At 42.2% G+C, this 18,994-nt stretch overlaps 2 protein-coding genes across 14 annotated transcripts in view; one reads left to right on the forward strand and one right to left on the reverse strand.

Annotated features, from left to right (window-relative positions):
- LOC125686409 (ras GTPase-activating protein 1-like) overlaps positions 1–18,994 on the forward strand; it is a 259,593-nt gene that overhangs the window by 101,074 nt on the left and 139,525 nt on the right. For all 13 annotated transcript variants that reach the window (XR_007373789.1, XR_007373787.1, XR_007373788.1 and 10 more), the window contains 2 exons: positions 16,354–16,432; positions 18,261–18,381. Coding sequence is in view for 10 of the 13 variants with exons in the window: in XM_048930352.1 (XP_048786309.1) it covers positions 16,354–16,432; positions 18,261–18,381 (200 nt within the window). In the remaining 3 variants the exon portion in view is untranslated. The remainder of the gene's footprint in view (positions 1–16,353; positions 16,433–18,260; positions 18,382–18,994) is intronic.
- Positions 2,229–18,994, reverse strand: part of LOC125686414 (uncharacterized) — a 45,574-nt gene continuing 28,808 nt past the window's right edge. Inside the window, exon 3 of the mRNA XM_048930375.1 lies at positions 2,229–2,835. Within this exon, the coding sequence (XP_048786332.1) occupies positions 2,561–2,835 (275 nt within the window). The 3' untranslated portion in view covers positions 2,229–2,560. The remainder of the gene's footprint in view (positions 2,836–18,994) is intronic.

Genomic DNA, 18,994 nt, shown 5'->3' on the forward strand with positions numbered 1-18,994 from the left:
ATACTGAATATATTGCTAATAGCTGCTTTTCTACCATACTACATCTCTCCACTGCCCCACGTCAGGCCTGCGGTCAGAACCCAAGTGGGGTACAGACAGAACCCTGATGCTACCACAATCCCCACCCAACCCTTCCTGGGTTATGCGTACATCTAAGTCAACAGGGATTGAATACACTGAGTGTTTGCGATTGTTTCACAGCTAGTTTGGCTTGTTGGAAAGTGTCACGGAGTTGACCAGCTCAATCTATGCCCATGACGGGGCGACAGGCCTCTGCCCTCCCCCCCCACCCCAGTCCCACAAAGATGGGAAGGAAGGAAGGGGGGAAAAGAGCAGCGGCAACAATCGATGGAGGAAAACTTATTTTACTATAATATTGGAATACAAGATAACACAATATAATACAATTTAATTGAAATTGAGACTAATAAATCAGACAAGATGAGAGAGAGAGAGTTCCCGGGACCGAGTCAAACCTGAAAAGCATGGAACAGCTAGGAAAGCACCCTCCAGCACCCACTGCAAGGAAGCAAGAGAGCACCCCCCACCCGGAAGGGCCAGATCCCGTGACTTCTGTAATGTACAGGGATAGGTACCTGGGATTGGGGCAGTGACACTTTAATACCCCTTACACTACATGATGTTTTGATGTGGAATACTGAAACCCAAAAACAAACAAACAAAAAAAAGACATAGAACCATGACAGAAAGCATCTTAATCCATCTGCCCCCAATTGCATAATTAGCCTTTTTTGGTTAACCTGGATAGGGCTTTAAAGATTTGTGCAAGGTGAGGTATAAATGTTTGCCAATACCCCAAAATGCCAAGTAACTCCCCAACTGCACTGTGAACACCTGCACCTTGTGCCTATCACTGCATTAGGCAAGACTAAGGTCTTGCCTGACCAAATGACCCCAATACCCCAAATTTGACTGATAGTCCCAGTCCTTGCACCTTTCGTGGATTTATTGCTCATCCTTTTCCTTGCAAGTACGCCAGTAATGAACCTACTGCTGTTTCCAGTGTACCTATTGAGGCAAAAGTAAGCATCAAGTCATCAATATAATGGTACATTTTAATACCATCAAGCTTTCTCCAGTCTGCCAAATAACACGCTACAAAATTATGACAGAAAGTTGGTGAGTGGCCATAGAATCATAGAATGGCTTGGGTTGAAAAGACGTTAAACATGATCTAGCTTCAAACCCCCTGCTATGGGCAGGATCGCCAACCACTACACCAGCCTGCCCAGAACCACATACAGCCTGGCCTTCAATGCTTCCAGGGATGGGGCATCCACAACCTCTCTGGGCAAACATATCCTTGGGGCAGGGCCTGAAAGTTCCAGTCTACCCTTCCAAGTGAACTCAAACTAGTCCTGTGATTTCTCAGCAATTGGAAAACTGGTATCAATGTGGCACACAACTCACAGAACCGCAGAATTGTAAGGGTTGGAAGGGACCTCCAGAGATCATCAAGTCCAACCCCCCTGCCAAAGCAGGTTCCCTACACCAGGTCGCACAGGTCGGCATCCAGGCAGGTCTTAAACATCTCCAGAGAAGGAGACTCCACCACCTCCCTGGGCAGCCTGTTCCAGTGCTCCGTCACCTCACTGTAAAGAAGTTCTTGCGCACATTTGTGCGGAACTTCCTATGCTGCAGTTTCTGGTCATTTCCCCTTGTCCTGTCTCCACTCACCACTGGAGAAAGTCCGTCCTCGCCAATCTGCCCCCCAACCCATAGATACTTATAGACTTGGATCAGGTCCCCTCTCAGCCATCTTTTCTCAAGGCTGAACAAACCCAGTTCACTCAGCCTTTCTTCATAGGAGAGATGCTCCAGGCCCTTCACCATCTTTGTGGCCCTCCGCTGGACTCTTTCCAAGAGATCCCTGTCTTTTTTGTACTGGGGAGCTGTATAAACAATGGATATTAAGATGTTACAATCACAAAATAAAAAAGAGAGAAGTAGATCACGATAACAAAAGAAAATAAATGGAAGGCTTACCCTTAAGTGGGATCACCACAAAACACCAGAAAGAGGGATCTCCAGATGAGATCCTTCCACTCTGGTAGCCAGCTCTTAAATAGGTCTAGGAAGGGTGCAGCCTGTCTCCACCCCTTCCAGCAGCACAGGTGAATTGCCTTCACCTGTGCTCCTCTGGCTGACTCATGGCTCACCTCAGGTGATCAATCAGAGGTTCAGGCTGTGACTCAGTAGTTCCCATACACTCCACCCCTTCACAGCATGAACCAATGATCAGGTTAACTAAAGGGTAAGCTTCCTCCAATACAGAGATCCGCTATATCGCGACGCTTATACAGTTTTATCACAACGCATATTGGTACAATTCAAGACGAGTGACGATCAGTGGATGTCCATATTCTTCTATGGGCCAGTGCTCAATGTGACTGGAGGCATGAGGTCCTGAGGTGTAGGTCCGTTCTGTGTTCCATCAGTCCCATGCAGACCATCACCAGGTGTTGTATGTGATCTGACAGCAACACTTGAACACTTGATGGCATTTTCTTCCTTCCGGTGGTCCTGAAGGCTCACAGACTTACAGGGAGTAATACAGATGTTTCACAGGTACCAGGAGGGGAAGGTCTGCTTTCCAGGGCAAGATACAGGCCATATTTCTATCCTGGGTCAACACTTCCACTTGTACTGGGGCACGTCCTGGCAGCCTGTACCACACCTTCTGGCCGGATATCTGCGGCTGCATAACGATATCAGGCACCAAAGGAGGTGTCCTGATCTGCCACAGGGACACGATGGGGGTCCCTTTAGCAATAAAGATCTGAGTGTTGACCACAATATCAGTAGGCCATGTACCTATTACTGGAGGGACTAGTGAGCCTCCCACCTCCAATAGTCTCCCCCAAGGTGCAAGTAGGCCACACCACTTGGGTCCTACCTGCACCTTCCAGGGCCATTTTATTCTATGGGTACCTGCATCTAAATTCTCAGGGGCAGGGAGCAGAAGATTATTTTCGTTACCAATCTGGGGTCTTACCTGATGATCAGTGCCCGTAACTTGGATCCTAAGCGGGGTGGCCCATGTTGTCTGCAACATTCTCAGGGCACTGGGTCTGCCGTCTCAAGGTCTTTCATTCAGGTCCCACAGGGTTTCATACATTTTTTTTTTTTTTTCCACCCCTGCAGGTGGCTGCAGGGCAGCCTTAAGAATACCATTATAACGTTCAAAGAGGCCTGCCCTTGTTGGATTATATGGCAGGTGGAATCTCCATTCGATGTTATTTTCTTCTGCCCAGCGCTGTACCGTTGCACCAGTAAACTAAGTCCCTTGGTCGCTCTCGATGACTTGAGGTGCCCCGTAGGCAGACATCAGTTTAGCGAGTGCCTTGATGGTATATGCCTGGTTTACTTTCGGTACTGGATAGGCCTGCAGTAACCCACTTGCAGTGTCGACACAGGTCAGGGCGTATCTTGCCCCTTCGGAACGAGGAAGGGGCCCGATGTAATCGACCTGCCATCGCTGGAGAGGATTGTGTCCCCTAGCAAGATGGGCTGTTGTTTCGGGCAACGATCTCATTCTCATCTTGGAGCAAGCATTACAATCCAGGCATGCCTGGACAATATATGTTGCCTGGACAATACATGATGCCATGTTTTGATGTGGAATACTGAAACCCAAAAACAAAAAACATAAAACCATGACGTGCTTACCATGGTGGAGGCAACCACTGGGTGGCTTGAAACATACGCAGTACCCCATGCTACTGCCCGAAACACCATATTAGGTCTCGAGAAACAAGTCATATGGCAACATGGCACTCCGGAAAGAATTGATTCAGATAATATGTGTCATTTGAAAAATTCTCTTGTAAATACTTGGGCCAAAGATCATGGCATTGAGTGGATTTATCATACTCCTTTTCATGCACGAGCTTCTGGGGAAATCAAACTGTACAATGGATTTTTAATTATGTTGAAAAGAGTTTGGTGGCTGTTAAAGGTTTATGGGCTGGTTTGGCCCAGTTCTGTGGCTTGCAAGGTCAGGGAACCCACAGACCCATGGTTCAGTAAAGGGAAATCGGGAAAAGGGGGAAAGGATAGGGAGATGGGCCTCTCGATTTTTAGGGACTCATAAACCCTGATTGTGGAATCCTCAGGGGAAGGTCTTTGGGCTTCTACTTCCTGAGGTCAGTGTTCCTTTTCCTGTAATCATGAAACACTGTGCTTTGATCTTAGGCACTCGTTTTCTTTGAGGTCTGTCACTAATTGAATTACTGCCTTGGAGGCTATTAAAAGATTTGAGATTGCTACAAGTAACCCATAGTGTTGGGGGGAGCTTGCTCTAGAATCAGCCTCTCATCCCTGCAGTGTATTTGACTTAATCAGGACTTTCAAAATCATCGTCACAGACAGTCTCCCTCATGCCTAGCTCCCAGATATAGTCCTGGAGCTCTTCCATAGAATTCCATAGACCACTACGGGTAGGTATTCGCAGCTTATTAGGCCACGTTTTTTGGCGTGCAGAAATCAAACTGTATAAACACAGAGAAGTTATAAAGCAGGTATGTTTACTCATTGCTGCGCACACGCCGAGTGCAGAGGGGATATTCCCACCTAGCCTGCATACCAGAGGTCAAGAATGGCACATACTTAAAGAACCAGCTGCTTACATGTGTTAGATGTCCAAGGAAAGGTTGGGTCATTACAATGAGTCCCCAGAATGATTGACATTCCCCCCCCCCCTCCCTGAGTCTAAGTCAATTTACATATGCATATCTCTCAGTGATTGTTTGGTGGTCTTTCTGATCAAGGCCGTAGTATTATTTTTCTGTGACCTGGGTCAGGTTGAAAGACGCTTGGCTGGTTCTGGTTGGTCATCATATTGGTTACAACTCTGTCCACCAATTTGCTGCTTCTTTGTTAATTAGTGGTTTTACTGTCCAAGCCTGCTACCTTGCATTCCAGAGATAGGATAGCTAACAATGTTATTTAGAGAAACAGGAGACCTGCTGTCTGTACTAAGCCTTTAGGAAAGCATCTGTTATTGGCAGTCGAAACCTGGCTTAGCAAGGCCAGATCTGTAGCCACTGATTCAGCATCCCATGAAAGCACATAACTTTTAACCTAACTTATTTTCCTTAATTCACAACCATTGAATTACTGAGTGGATTTCCTCATTATGCTGTACAGTGACATACAGTCTTTTTCTGAGGGCAGGGTGAGTGGTGGTAGATGCACCTTTAGAGATTTCCAGACCATTTACAACAACACTTTCTGCCCCCATGTTACGTATGCAGAGTAACCATGCCAGCACACAATCTCTTGGATTCTGCCTGAATCTTTACACTTAAGAGCCATTAATTCAGCTGCCATATATGGGCAAGGCACTTCATATAGTGCCATCTAGGCAGGGGGGCCACACTCACCTGTCTATTTTGCGCCATTTTTGTTTTCTGTGTCACTGTAGGTTGTATCTGTCAACGGTTTACAGGCTGATTTTGGCCCAGTTCAGTGACTAGCGGGGTGGAGGGACCTGCGGATCCGTGTCCTGGAAAGGGATAAGGGAAAAGGATAGAGAGATGGGCCTAAAACAAAACAGAGGCAAGAATCTGAGGAGAAACAAGTTGATTATCTAAATAAGATATTGGAATGCAAGAAAGCACACTATAATATAATATAATATAATATAATATAATATAATATAATATAATATAATTAGAATTGGAGATAATAAATCAAATAAAATGAGAGAGTATCTGAAAACAGAAGGCCTTACTCTAATGCAGAGGTGAGACGTGCAGTCAAGGCAAGCTGAAGAGAAGAAATTCTGGTTTTGTGACGTTGCCAAGTGTTTTATCTCTCAACACGAAGTCCTCTGGGGTTTGTAGTTCTTTTTCTCTTCTGGGACAGGTTTCTGAAACTGGAGCACTAACTATTTAACTCCCAGTACACTACATGATGTTATGAAGTGAAATAGCGATAACCAAAAATCATAAAACCATGACATTCCACACACTCCCACAACATCAAATTCCTTTGTGGAACACACTGAACATAGCAATCTTTCTGCATCACCCATCAAGTAGACCCAGGTCCCTTGGCAAAACCAGTTCCACAAAGAGATTTGCCCTTCGCAGAAGCTGGAAAGACCCAAACCGCTTTTCCTAACATATTTTTTACATGTACTACAGGGACTTTATCTCACTCTACAGTATGTAGGGAGCTGGCAGGACCATTGCAATTGATGGATCCTTGATTGTTGACCAACAAGGTGGCTTCTGCCAAATGCTTCTCCCAATTCTTAAATGTTCCGCCACCCAGTGCTTTCAACATGGGTTTTAACAACCCATTGTATCAGTCGATCTTATCAGAGGTTGGTGTATGATAGGGGATATGATAAATCCACTCAGTGCCGTGATCTTTTGCCCAAGCATTTAGGAGAGAATTTTTGAAATGAGTCCCATTATCTGACTCAATCCTTTCTGGGGTGCCATGACACCACAGGACTTGTTTCTCGAGACCCAATACGGTGTTTCGGGCGGTAGCATGGGGCACTGCAAATGTTTCAAGCCACCCAGTGGTTGCCTCCACCATGGTAAGCACATAACGCTTAACACTGCGAGATCGTGGCAAGGTGATAGAATCAACCTGCCATGCCTCCCCATATTTATACTTTTGCCATTTCCCTTCCTCCCAGAGAGGTTTCATCCTCTTGGCTTGTTTGATTGTGGCACGTGTCACATTCATGAATAACCTGTGCAGTGGCATCCATAGTTAAGTCCACCCCTCGGTCTCTGGCCCATTTGTATGTTGCATCTCTCCCTTGATGACCTGAGGTCTCATGGGCCCACGGAGCTAGAAATAATTCACCCTTGTTCTGCCAGTCCAGGTCTATTTGAGCCACTTCAATTTTGGCACCTTGGACTACCTGATGGTTATTTTGCTCTTCTTCAGTAGCCCGACTCTTGGGCACATGAGCATCTACATGGCGCACGTTTACAACCATGTTCTTTATTTGGGCAGCAATGTCTTTCCACAGTTCAGCAGCCCAAATAGGTTTACCCCTTCTTTGCCAGTTATTTTGCTCCCACTGCTGTAACCACACCCATAAGGCATTTTCTACCATCCATGAGTCAGTGTAAAGATAGATCATTGGCCACCTCTCCCGCTCAGCAACATCTAAGGCCAGTTGGACAGCCTTTACCTCTGCACATTGCCTTCATTCGCCTTTCCCTTCAGTGGCCTCTGCAACTTGTCGTGTGGGGCTCCACACAGCAGATTTCCATCTGCGATGCTTTCCCACAATACGACACGATCCATGTGTTCCAAACTTTTTACCTTCAGGCCAGTCCATGATCACCTCTAGGATTCCTGGACGGCTGAGGTTCCCCATGTGAGCTCATTGTGTCCTCAACACAATCCACTTAGCCCAAGTGGCACCAGAAGCATGATGGGCGGAGGGAACCTTTCCTTTAAACATCCAGTTCAGCACTGGCAGTCGAGGTGCCAAAAGGAGCACCTTCTAAGACAGGGATCTCTTGGAAGGAGTCAAGCGGAGGGCCACAAAGATGGTGAAGGGCCTGGAGCATCTCTCCTATGAAGAAAGGCTGAGTGAACTGGGTCTGTTCTGCCTTGAGAAAAGAAGACTGAGAGGGGACCTGATCCAGGTCTATAAATATCTAAGGTGTGGGGGGCAGAATGGCGAGGCAGGACTCTTCAGTGGTGAGTGGAGACAGGACAAGGGGAAACGGCTGGAAACTGCAGCATAGGAAGTTCTGCACAAATATGCACAAGAACTTCTTTACAGTGAGGGTGACGGAGCACTGGAACAGGCTGCCCAGGGAGGTGGTGGAGTCTTTTTCTCTGGAGATGTTCAAGACCTGCCTGGATGCCTACCTGTGCGACCTGGTGTAGGGAACCTGCTTTGGCAGGGGGGTTGGACTCGATGATCTCTGGAGGTCCCTTCCAACCCTTACAATTCTGTGATTCTGTGATTCTGTGAGCTCCGTTACCGTACCAATTACTTCAGAAGCAGCCCGAACCCCCTCATACATGGCTAAGATCTCCTTTTCAGTTGGACTGTATCCCGCTTCCAACCCCCTGTAGGCTCTTTGCCACAAACTCCAAGTGGGACCTTTCTCTCCAGCAGCAGTGTAGAGGATGTTCTTTACATCCTGTCCCGTACGTAGTGGCCCTGGGACCACAGCACGGGCTATCTCTTGTTCAATTTGCTCAAAAGCCTGCTCCTGCTCAGGGCCCCATCTGAAATTATACTGCTTCCGTGTCACCTTAAAAAGGGAGCTTATAATGAGGCTGTAGTTTGGAATGTGCATTCTCCAAAAGCCCACTGCACCCAGAAAAGATTGTGTCTCTCTTTTGCTAGTGGGTGGAGACATAGCAGTGATTTTGTCGATCACATCTGTTGGAATGTGACAATGGCCATCTTGCCACTTTATACCTAGGAACTGAATTTCTTCGGCAGGTCCTCTCACTTTGCTTTGCTTAATAGCAAAACCAGCACTCAGAAAAATTAGGAGTATTCGCTCTCCTTTCGTGAAGGCTGTATCGCCCCACACAATGATGTCATCAATGTACTGCAGGTGTTCAGGAGCACTGCCCTGTTCCAATACAGTTTGGATCAACCCATGGCAAATGGTCGGGCTGTGTTTCCACCCCTGGGGCAAACGATTCCAGGTATACTGAATGCCCCTCCAGGTGAAAGCAAACTGTGGCTTACATTCTTTGGCCAAAGGAATGGAAAAGAAGGCATCAGCATTGTCAGTGGTGGCATACCATTTGGTTGCTGTTGACTCCAGTTCATACTGGAGTTCTAACATGTCCGGCAGAACAGCACTCAGTGGGGGTGTGACTTCATTCAGGCCACGGTAGTCCACCGTCAGCCTCCATTCTCCACTGGCTTTACGCACTGGCCATATGGGACTGTTAAAAGGTGAGTGAGTTTTGCTGATCACTCCCTGGCTCTCTAGTTGACGAATCAACTTATGAATGGGGAGCAAGGAATCCCTGTTGGTGCGGTACTGCCGCCTGTGCACCGTTTTTGTAGCAATCGGTACCTGTTGCTCTCTTACTCATAGCAACCCCACAGCAGACGGATCTTCTGACAGACCAGGCAAAACAGACAGCTGCTTAATGTTGTCTGGGTCTACAGCATCTATTCCAAAGGCCCATCGATACCCCTTGGGTCCTTGAAATGCCCCCTTCTGAGATAATCAATACCTAGTATACATGGAGCCCCTGGGCCCGTCACAATAGGATGTTTCTGCCAGTCCTTACCAGTGAGGCTTATCTCAGCCTCCGACACAGTCAATTCTTGAGAGCCCCCGGTCACTCCAGAAATATGGATTGATTCTGTCCCTACATGTCTGTCAACGGTTTACAGGCTGATTCGGCCCAGTTCCGTGACCAGTGGGTGGAGGGATCCATGGATCCGTACCTCCGGAAGAGGGAAGCAGGGGACCCCAAAATAATTGAAAACAGCAGCAACAAACTGAGGTGGAACAAATAATTTACTAAATATAATATCAGCATAATATAATGAGAGAGAGAGAGTGTGTCTGAAAGGTGGATAGGCCTCACCACAACGCTGAGGTGAGAAGTGCAGTCCAGTTGAGCAGATGAATAAAAGCAGACGGAGCAGAGCAAATGGAGAAGTGCAGGTGAAGCAGAGCAGGCGAAGAAGAGAGCGTCAGGTGACCTTCCCAGGAGTTATATCTCCTTGCTGACGCAAAGCCTCTCTATTCATTACCTGTAGTCACTGGAGCAACTGCACTGGTGGTTGATCTACTTTGTAATTCTCTCACCGAAGCTCGTAGTACAGGAGTAGGTTCACAGTGCCACTTCCTCATGTCTTCTCCATGGTCACGTAGGTAATGCCACAAGACAATTCGCGGCGTATTATCCCTTACTTGAGCCAGAGAGCGTTTGCCTTTAACAGCTGAGATTTTCAATGGTGCACGTGAGAAGGAAGGTTCATCGTCTTTAATTAGGTGGGTTCGCATATATTTCATCATCTCCTTCATCTCCTTCATTAGACTCTTTTGATTATCCCGATCTTCATCAAGCGTCTCTGATACTGCTACAGGTTTGTCATGATTAATTAGTTGAGATGCTCTCGCATTTCATTCAGTCGCTCCATCATTTGTGACATGGAGGCAATGGAAGCGCGAGTTGCGGGTAGCAGTTGTTCATAGTTTTGGAGCGTAAGAATCAATTCAAAAACTACGGGTGTTCTCTGTTGTTCCTTGTATCTGTCACACGCTGACGTTAGTGTGGCGGCATATCTGTCTGGTGCTGTTGTCACGAATTTCTGCCATACCTCAGGCATCATCCTCACTTTTTCAGGGTGGCGGTCTTGGTGTGGGTGGTTAGGAACAAAGTTAGAGTCATACAACATTTCCACCACGCCTATTTCCCTCAAATACTGGATACCCTTTTCCACTGTATCCCATTTCTTCATCGCAACCTTCAAGCTGCTTTTGAAGGGATACTTTTCCTTCACGGCTATTAACACTCGTTCCCAGAGGGAGGCAGCCTCATCCGAACATCGACTAATTCCTCTATCAATAGCTGGATCTCTGGCAATGGCACCTAGTTGGCGAGCTTCATTACCATCCAGAGACAAGCTATGGACCCCACTGTCCCAACAGCGAACCAACCAGGAAACAAGAGTTTCATTCGGGCGCCGTGTAAACTCCTTTCTTGAACCTTGGATTTCAGTCATCTTTAGAGGCCGGCGAGTAGTAATAGAGACTTCCTCTTCATCACTCTCTTCTGCATGTCTCTTAGTTTTCGCTTTTGCCTTTCGCGATGGTGGTGGTTCTGAGGAGGGCTCCTCGCCTGGATCTTCCTCCTCCTCCTCCTGTTCTTCTCTTTTTCGTTCAAGACGCGAAGACACTCGTTTCCATTTCTTGTCCTCCACAGGAGCAACTGATGTTGTTACTGGTGTCTCCTGTGATTGATTAGATTTGACCTGGGGATTTTTCCCTTTGGCTTGAACCTCAGCTCAGAAACTCTCTCTCTCCAGAATGGTATTATATAGGGCACGGTAAGCACAAGCCAAACCCCAAATAAGTTGTACTTCCTTAGATTTATGTAAGCCGCATCGTCCCTGACTCAAATACTGGCTTAGTTTCCCGGGATCCCACAGGTGTTCAAGAGTAAAATCCCATGACACTGCGGGTCCCCATGCTTCTAAGACCTTTCCTAAACCTCTCCATATTCCCTGCCAGTCATCATTCTCTAGTTTTGGAGGAGATTCCTTCCCCTTATCACAAATGCATTGGAATACAATCAGGGAAATTAATGACATGCACACCAACATGAGTATTAATTTGAGATTCGAAAAACGTTTGATAAACCGAGAAGAGAGCCTGGAGACTGGTCTGAACATCGTGTTGTTTGTAAAATTAGCTATTCCATTTGGGATGTAGTTGTTTGTGAAATTAGCCATTCCTTCTGGGATGTAAATGTCAAAATTCAAATGATACCACATTGCAAATAGGTAAAATATAGGTGTCTCCATCAGTGCCATTAAGTAGTTATATATGAATGCAATTCCACAACAAGTAGTTATGAGATTGATTATTGGCCAGTAGGTTGTGAGTAGCACCATTGCTTTTAATCCTTTACCCAGCACCCCCACGATAACGAGTGGGTTCATTGCTGGTGCCTGCTAAAAAGGGATTAATGAATTGAAGCTAACAAGAGGAGGGAAAAAAAAAGGCACTACCCAGACTAAGTAGTGCTCAAAGTTTACAAATATCCCAGAATACTGGCAGTACGCCTAGTCTTTCAAGGTCAGGTTTTCCAGCACAGAAACCTGAACTACTGATAATGCTCCTTAACGAAGCTCTCTAAGAGCAGAGAGAAAAAGAGATTCGTTCTAAAAGCTAAAAAGCAGCTATTTCCCAGGCAACACTCCAAAATCTGTCATGGAGTTGACTAGATCAATCTATGTCCGTGACAGGAGGCAACAGGCCTCTGCCCTTCCCCCCCCCCCACCCCAGTCCCACAAAGATGGGATGGAAGGAAGGGAGGAAAAGAACAGCGGCAACAATCTATGGAGGAAAACTTATTTTACTATGAAACTGGAATACAAGATAACACAATATAATACAATTTAATTGAAATTGAGAGGCAAAAATGTTTTCACTCAAACAATAGTCAGGCACTGGAATGGCTGCCCAGGGAGGTGGTGGAGTCACCATCCCTGGCAGTGTTCAAGAGAAGTCTGGATGAGGAACTAGAAGATATGGTTTGTGCTTGTGGTAGCAATGGTAATGGGTGGACGGTTGGACTAGATGATCTTGCAGGTCGTTTCCAACCTGGTAATTCTATGATTCTATGAGGGGGAAGGAGGGTGATATATGTTGTGATTCTATGCCAAAGTAGAATCAAGGAGAACATTGGCCCAGCAACTGAACATTGAACAATCTTTTAAGTTAACTTTGAGAGATGAGACAATTGTAGACTAGGAGATTAGAGCTGTTGGAAACCATTTTCATTTTAACTGATGGATTAATCCATATTTTGATAGGCTGTACAATGTAATCCTAACGTTATTTATTTTAATCATTTAACAAAGTACCTAGTACTATTCTGCTTTGTTTTTTCACTATTTGAAATGTCAGCAGTTGCAATAACTCTTAATTCATCCATTAATTATTAAAATAATGTTACTACCCATGATGATGAGATACTTTTAAATTATACAAGTAGTAAGGACCTGGGCAACCTAATAAGCCCTATGGTAAACAGTTTGGAATTACTGAAGTAACTGTAATATAGTATTAAGACTAAACTTGTTAATCTTTATTTCTGTATATCAAATAATTTTTTTTCTAAATTCACACTTAAATAAAATACATCAAGGAAGGTATAAGTAGGATTGTTGCTGGTCAGACTGAAAAGAGTTATGATCCCTTCTTTCCTGTTCCTTAGATTCCTCTTAGTGGTCAACCTAATGTTATGCTTTACTTTTTATGTTAGATAACTTGACTCCCAACTTCACATTATATAGTGTGTTTTCAGTCTCAGAATTCATTCATCCGATATTCAACAATAGTAGAATTTAATACATTAAATGATCAAAAATAAGAAATACAGCTATCACTTTGTGATGAAGGAAGTTAAGAGAAAACTAACCAGAGCTTCGTTAAAAGCGTATTGAAAATATATGACCTCTAGAAGCAAGATCTAACTTCACATGAAGAGTACAGAGCTGCAGTTTGCATCTGCATGGAGAAAAGCCAGTCTTGGCTTGAGTTGATACCTGATTACTATTGTGTCAGACAACAAAAAAGGTTTTTCCAAGTATGTCAACAGCAAGAGGATGGTTGCTGAATAAGTAAGGATGAGGAAAAGGTAGAGACATTACTGCCTTTTTTGCCTCAGTTTTTAATATTAATGATGGATCTTGGGCTGCCTGGTCCTCTGAGTTGGAGGACCATGAATGAGGAAGCAGTGACTTAAAATCTGTGGTCATCAAAATTGTAAGGGATCAGTTTTATCAGCTGAACATTCATAGGTCTGTGGGGTCTGATAGGATTCACTCCAGAGCACTGAAGGAGTTAACATGTTATAGCTGGATCCCTCTCAACAATTTACTCATGGTCCAGGGAATTTGGGGAGGTCCCTGACTAGAAACTAGCTCTTGACTCTGTCAGATTCTACGCTTGGGATGGAGCAATGCTGTTCAGACTGGGAGACAACTGACTAGAGAGCAGCTCAGCAGAAAGGGATCTGCGGGTTCTGGTTGACAGTAGGCTCAACGTGAGTCATCAGTGTTCCCTGGCAACACAGCTGGTCAAAAGAGGTGATTCTCCCTTTATATTTAGCATTGGTGCAGCCTCACCTTGAATATTGTGTGCAGTTCTAGGCTCCACAATATAAAAAGGATGTTAAGACCCTCAAAAGCATCCAGAGGAGGGCAATAAAGTTGGTAAAAGGGCTGGAAGGCATCGCTTGTAAAGAGAGGCTGAGGCCATTTCATTTGTCTAGTTTGGAGAAAAGGAGGCTGAGAGGTGATCTCATTGCTCTCTATGCCTTCCTGAGGAGAAGTGGAGAGGGAGGTGCTGCTCTCTTCTCCTTGGGAACCAAAGACAGGACACAAGGGAAAGGCAGAAAGCTCTCTCCTCCAGGAGAGGTTCAGATAGGAAATTAGAAAAACTTTATTGTGAGGATGGTCAAACACTGGAACAGGCATCCTAGAGAGGTGGTTGAAGCCCTATGCCTGTCAGTGTTTGGACAATGCCCTCATTAATAGAATTTAACTTTTGGTTAGCCCTGAAGTGGTCATGCAGTTTGATTATATGATCTTTGTAAGATCTCTTGGAACTCTAATATTTTATTCTGTATGTCTGAAGATATCTGGTTTCTAGGCTGCTGGAGTAGTAAGGAAATATACAATGGCCATCTGAGTTGTGTGGGGGAGGAGAGAGTTAAAGAACTAAACTCTTAAGCACTCCATCAAGATATAATATTCTAGTCTATATGATACTCTGTTTCCAAAAGGAATTTTCAAATACAATTCAGTTTCTTATTCAGCTTATTTAACAAAACTCAAAGAAATTAGGCAATTGTTTCCTATGTTGAGGAATGACTCCTGGTATTTTTAACCATGGAAAGAAACATTGACAGTCAAGGTACTTCCAATTTGATTAAGAGGGGAAAAAAAATTGTCCTTGTAACAAAATGTTTGCAGTAGATGTTCAAAATGCAAAATTCAATAAATGTTATTTTATGCAATGCTGTAAAGTCTAATTTTTAATGCAGAAAATGGCATGTGCATATTACATATAAGTAAAATTTGAAATAATTTTATTTGAATTTAATAATACTAAAAGAGAAATTCAAGTCACTTTACAAACATGAAAATTAAAAATTTGTGGGAAGATACATTGATTTATTGAGCATGCACTAGTCAGAAAAATAAAAGTTTCTATTGTTTAATTTAAATGTTTTCATTATCCTTTTATAGTATCACATATCTTTCCTTTATACACTTTATCTGATTTTAATAAGCCAAAGATCTCATCATATGTGCCTTAATGATTACATGCACAAACATAAATAACAGCATATATAGAAGGACTACTCCAAAATAATGCCTCCTATTTTATTATCTTGGCCCACAACATTAGAAGCAGATGTTGGTGGTATGGCAGTAGAGGTTGAACCTTCCCACCAATATTCTGTTATATTTTGTTGCCGTGTGACAGATGGCAGCAGAGAGACAATCTGACATGGAAGAGCGTATGAAGCAAAAGCTGTGTTGATGAATTCCTCCATGCAGAACAAACTGCAGTTGTTGACATTCATTGATTCTTGCCGAATGTTTATGGAGACCAAACAGTGGATGATGAGTTTCAGCAGTGGTGACAGCAACGTGACCATGTTCTGGATGGCTATGCAGACTTTTGTGAGCGTAGCATGCAGGCTTTTGTTCATAGCTGGCGAAAATGCATAGCTAATGGTGGTGACTATGTTGAAAAATAGCTTTTTGTCACTGAAAATTCGCTCTATCACAGTGTAATGCTCTTTGTATCTGTTGTAATTCACATGGTAATAAATAGGAGGCATTACTTTCAGAACAACCTGTATGTATATAAGTGAGAAAATGCATTCAGTATAGATTTGTTCCACTCTTAATTACATATTTCTTTATTTTCAGGTTTATATTTTATGTATGAATGATTCATTCATATTGACAATAACATTCCCCTTCTTTATTACAGTGTAATTTTCAGTAACTTCAAAAATAAGGCAGAACAACTCAAAGATGCATTGAATTTTAGCTTTCAACTGTCACTATTTCTCTCCTGATCTTTCAAAATTCAATTTCAGTCTGATTCTGGTAATTAGAATGCAAGCTTTCCTGGAGGAGTGCTGGTAACTGAATAGCTATTTTACCAGTGATTTTTATTATCTGTGTTTGAAAAAAGCTTTTCTATTTCCTCACTCCTGCTCATTTTGAAGTATCTCCCATTTCCCTTCCCTAGTTTACTCTAGGACTTTTGAAATTATTGCCAATAAAGTAGCTATTTTCAGCCTGGTTGAAGAGTGCACGTGCATGTGTTACTCAAATGTGGAAAAGGTAATCTACACGACTGGCATTTTCAACAACTGATTGAAAACGTTCTGTAGAGTTTAAAATTAATAAATACAATTCTGTGAGTTTTCTTTATTTCATTATATTAGGAAATTGTCATTGATGCAAACAAGATTATGATGTTTTATACTTGATTTTTATTATAAACTTGTGATGAAACACCAACTGTATGGAAAAGCAAATTATCATGCAGAGGAAAAACTAACCAGTTTAACTTATAGATCTTATTTTTCTTATTTGAACAGTATTGCTGAGATCATTGAACGTTATAAGAAAGAACAGATTGTTGAAGGTTATTACCTTAAAGATCCTGTTCCAATGCAGGTAAAATTTCATCTCTGAGCATTTGTTGTTGAAGACATTGACTTAATCATCAGAAACTATTTATAGTATAAGAAATTAATTACAGCAGAGGTATTGATGACAGTTAAACAGCATTGTCACCTCCTGAATTTTTTAGCTTTTTTCATTTTATCCTTGCATGTATTCACTCATCTAAGGTTGGTTTATAGTCAACAGAAAATAATGGTAACCTTTGTCTGTGCTCTGAGGTCTAAGTGCTCTGCCTTGTGACCCTAGCTGTGGTCTCTGATTGAGCCATACTGTGAGTGTTGGGGACAGGGACAATTGGCTGCCCTCCATTCTTCTGTGTCTTGCATCTTTCTTCCCTCAGAGAAACTTCTATTTGAAGAAGAGCAGGGATTACAGGGCATGTTCTGGAACGCTTGTTGCATCTATTACATTAATACAAGGACATTTCTTGTATTCTGCCTATGCCGACTAAGCTGAGCATACATATCTTCATAACATTCCTGTAGTTGCCCTACTAACACAAATTCTAGTGCGAGTTCATGTTTCCTGAACGAGATGGACTAGAACAGCTCAGAATGCCGTGTCATTAATAATGCCTTTTTTTGTGGGAATTCTTATCAGACATATCCTAAAATATTATCTCTGATATTGTAGCCATGTTATATTGTTTTATACTGATAAATATCAAGAAGTACAACTTTTACGTTGTATTACTATACATATGCCTTATTATGTATTGCTGACTGTCTTGTCATCAATGCTTCCCAGTTGGCTACTGTTAACTCATGCTCTGTAATGTGATTGAGACAAATGTGAGGAAATGGTGGTGCAAGTACATTTGGTTGTATTCTCTAAAGAATACTGTCATCTGTTTTTGGTGAGAAAAAAAAATCAGAAGTCTTACATGCTATTCAGTTCAATCTAATAGACTTCCTGTGTCTAACTTGAAATTTTATTTAAAACATTTGTCATTAAATCTGTTGTTCTGTGCATAGTTATATTATGGAGGTTATATTGAGTTAATAAAAGTTTACATATTGTTTTTATTTTGATTCATGTAATTCCTATTACTGAAGTGCTTTTTCATCTTGCATTTATCTTGTTCAAAACTATAATTCTTAGAGATGGAGGGAGGTGGAGGAGAAAAGTATTTAGTATGAAGCCAGAGCATATATCACTTCATCTCAGTATTGTTCTCACTACTTGACAGTCTTACTTCTCATGTCTTCTTATGGGTAAAGATCTTTTGCTGATCAGATGATTTGGTAAGGTCAAACTTGACTTGGCTTTTGATTATTCTAACTATCCTATGTTTCTGCTTTCTCCTGTTGTTTTCTGTTAAAATGCTATACATTTAGGACATGAATGTAAATAAGATTAGTGAGGGACTGCAAAACAACTTGAATAAGTCATTCAGTTTTATTCTGCACCAGTCTTGTTGCTTCAGAATTTATCCTTAATTACTCATTCCCAAAAGTTTTGATAGAAGACAGCTAGAAGCTAGATAACCTATAAAGACTTGTGTAAATTTTATAGAAATCACTGTGGAAGATGCTGATTTCTATTTAATATTAAATACATGCAGATGTTACTTTGTAAATATTTATTTGTATTTAAACCTTATTTTTCTTATAATTCTGATCTAATCATTCCACAATAAATAGTCATGTTACATTTCCAGCAAAGATATTGTATTAAATTATATTGGTTTGTTAAAACATGACAGAACAATAATAAAGAATTAGTAGCGTTCAATAAGATTTTTGTTTGCAGCTTCATTTTTCTTAAATGATTCATGTGCTTTAAAAAATAAACTGTTGATTTCTTCCTTATTTACCAGCATCAAGAACAAGTGCTTAATAATACAGTGGATGGAAAAGAAATCTACAACACAATTCGTCAGAAAACAAAGGATGCTTTTTATAAAAACATTGTCAAAAAAGGTTATCTTCTAAAAAAAAGTGAGTTTGTTTCTATAAAATGTTTTCCTAAAAATAATATGCAGATCTCAATGCATGTTTTGTGTAGCACTGGTACTAGTGAAGGCAAAATTGAAGGGAGCATAAGGTTATAGAACGTCTTTAAAGGTTTTTTTTTCCTTAAATTCATTAATAGAAAGGCATCATACATAAATTGACATGCAGTATAAGGATGTAAATTGACAGTTCTTGTTGAAAAAATAAAGAAAGCAGAACAAAAACTTTACCCTTTTATCAAAGGTAATATTCATACTCACTAAATGAAGTGCACTTTTATAAAATTTATTCATACTAAATACGTGAATTGTTTAAATATAAGCTGATAGCATGAGTTAGAGAGCTGTATTAACGTATATCAATGCACTCATTGGAGACCAGAGCTGGTTTAATTTTTGTTACTCCAAGTCAGATAATATGTTTAAATTAAAATGTGTATTCTGGTGTACAATACTAAACTAAAACAATAAGTTTCAGATACTGATCTGGATAGCAAACAAAAGTGAGAAAGAAGGCCAGTATTTAAATGTAGTCAAATATAAAAGATGCATTCAAAGGAAATAAAAACTTGATCCTCTTAATAAAGGAAGGAAAGCAC

This window comes from Lagopus muta, chromosome W (assembly GCF_023343835.1).
Source record: "Lagopus muta isolate bLagMut1 chromosome W, bLagMut1 primary, whole genome shotgun sequence".
NCBI classification, from domain to species: domain Eukaryota; kingdom Metazoa; phylum Chordata; class Aves; order Galliformes; family Phasianidae; genus Lagopus; species Lagopus muta.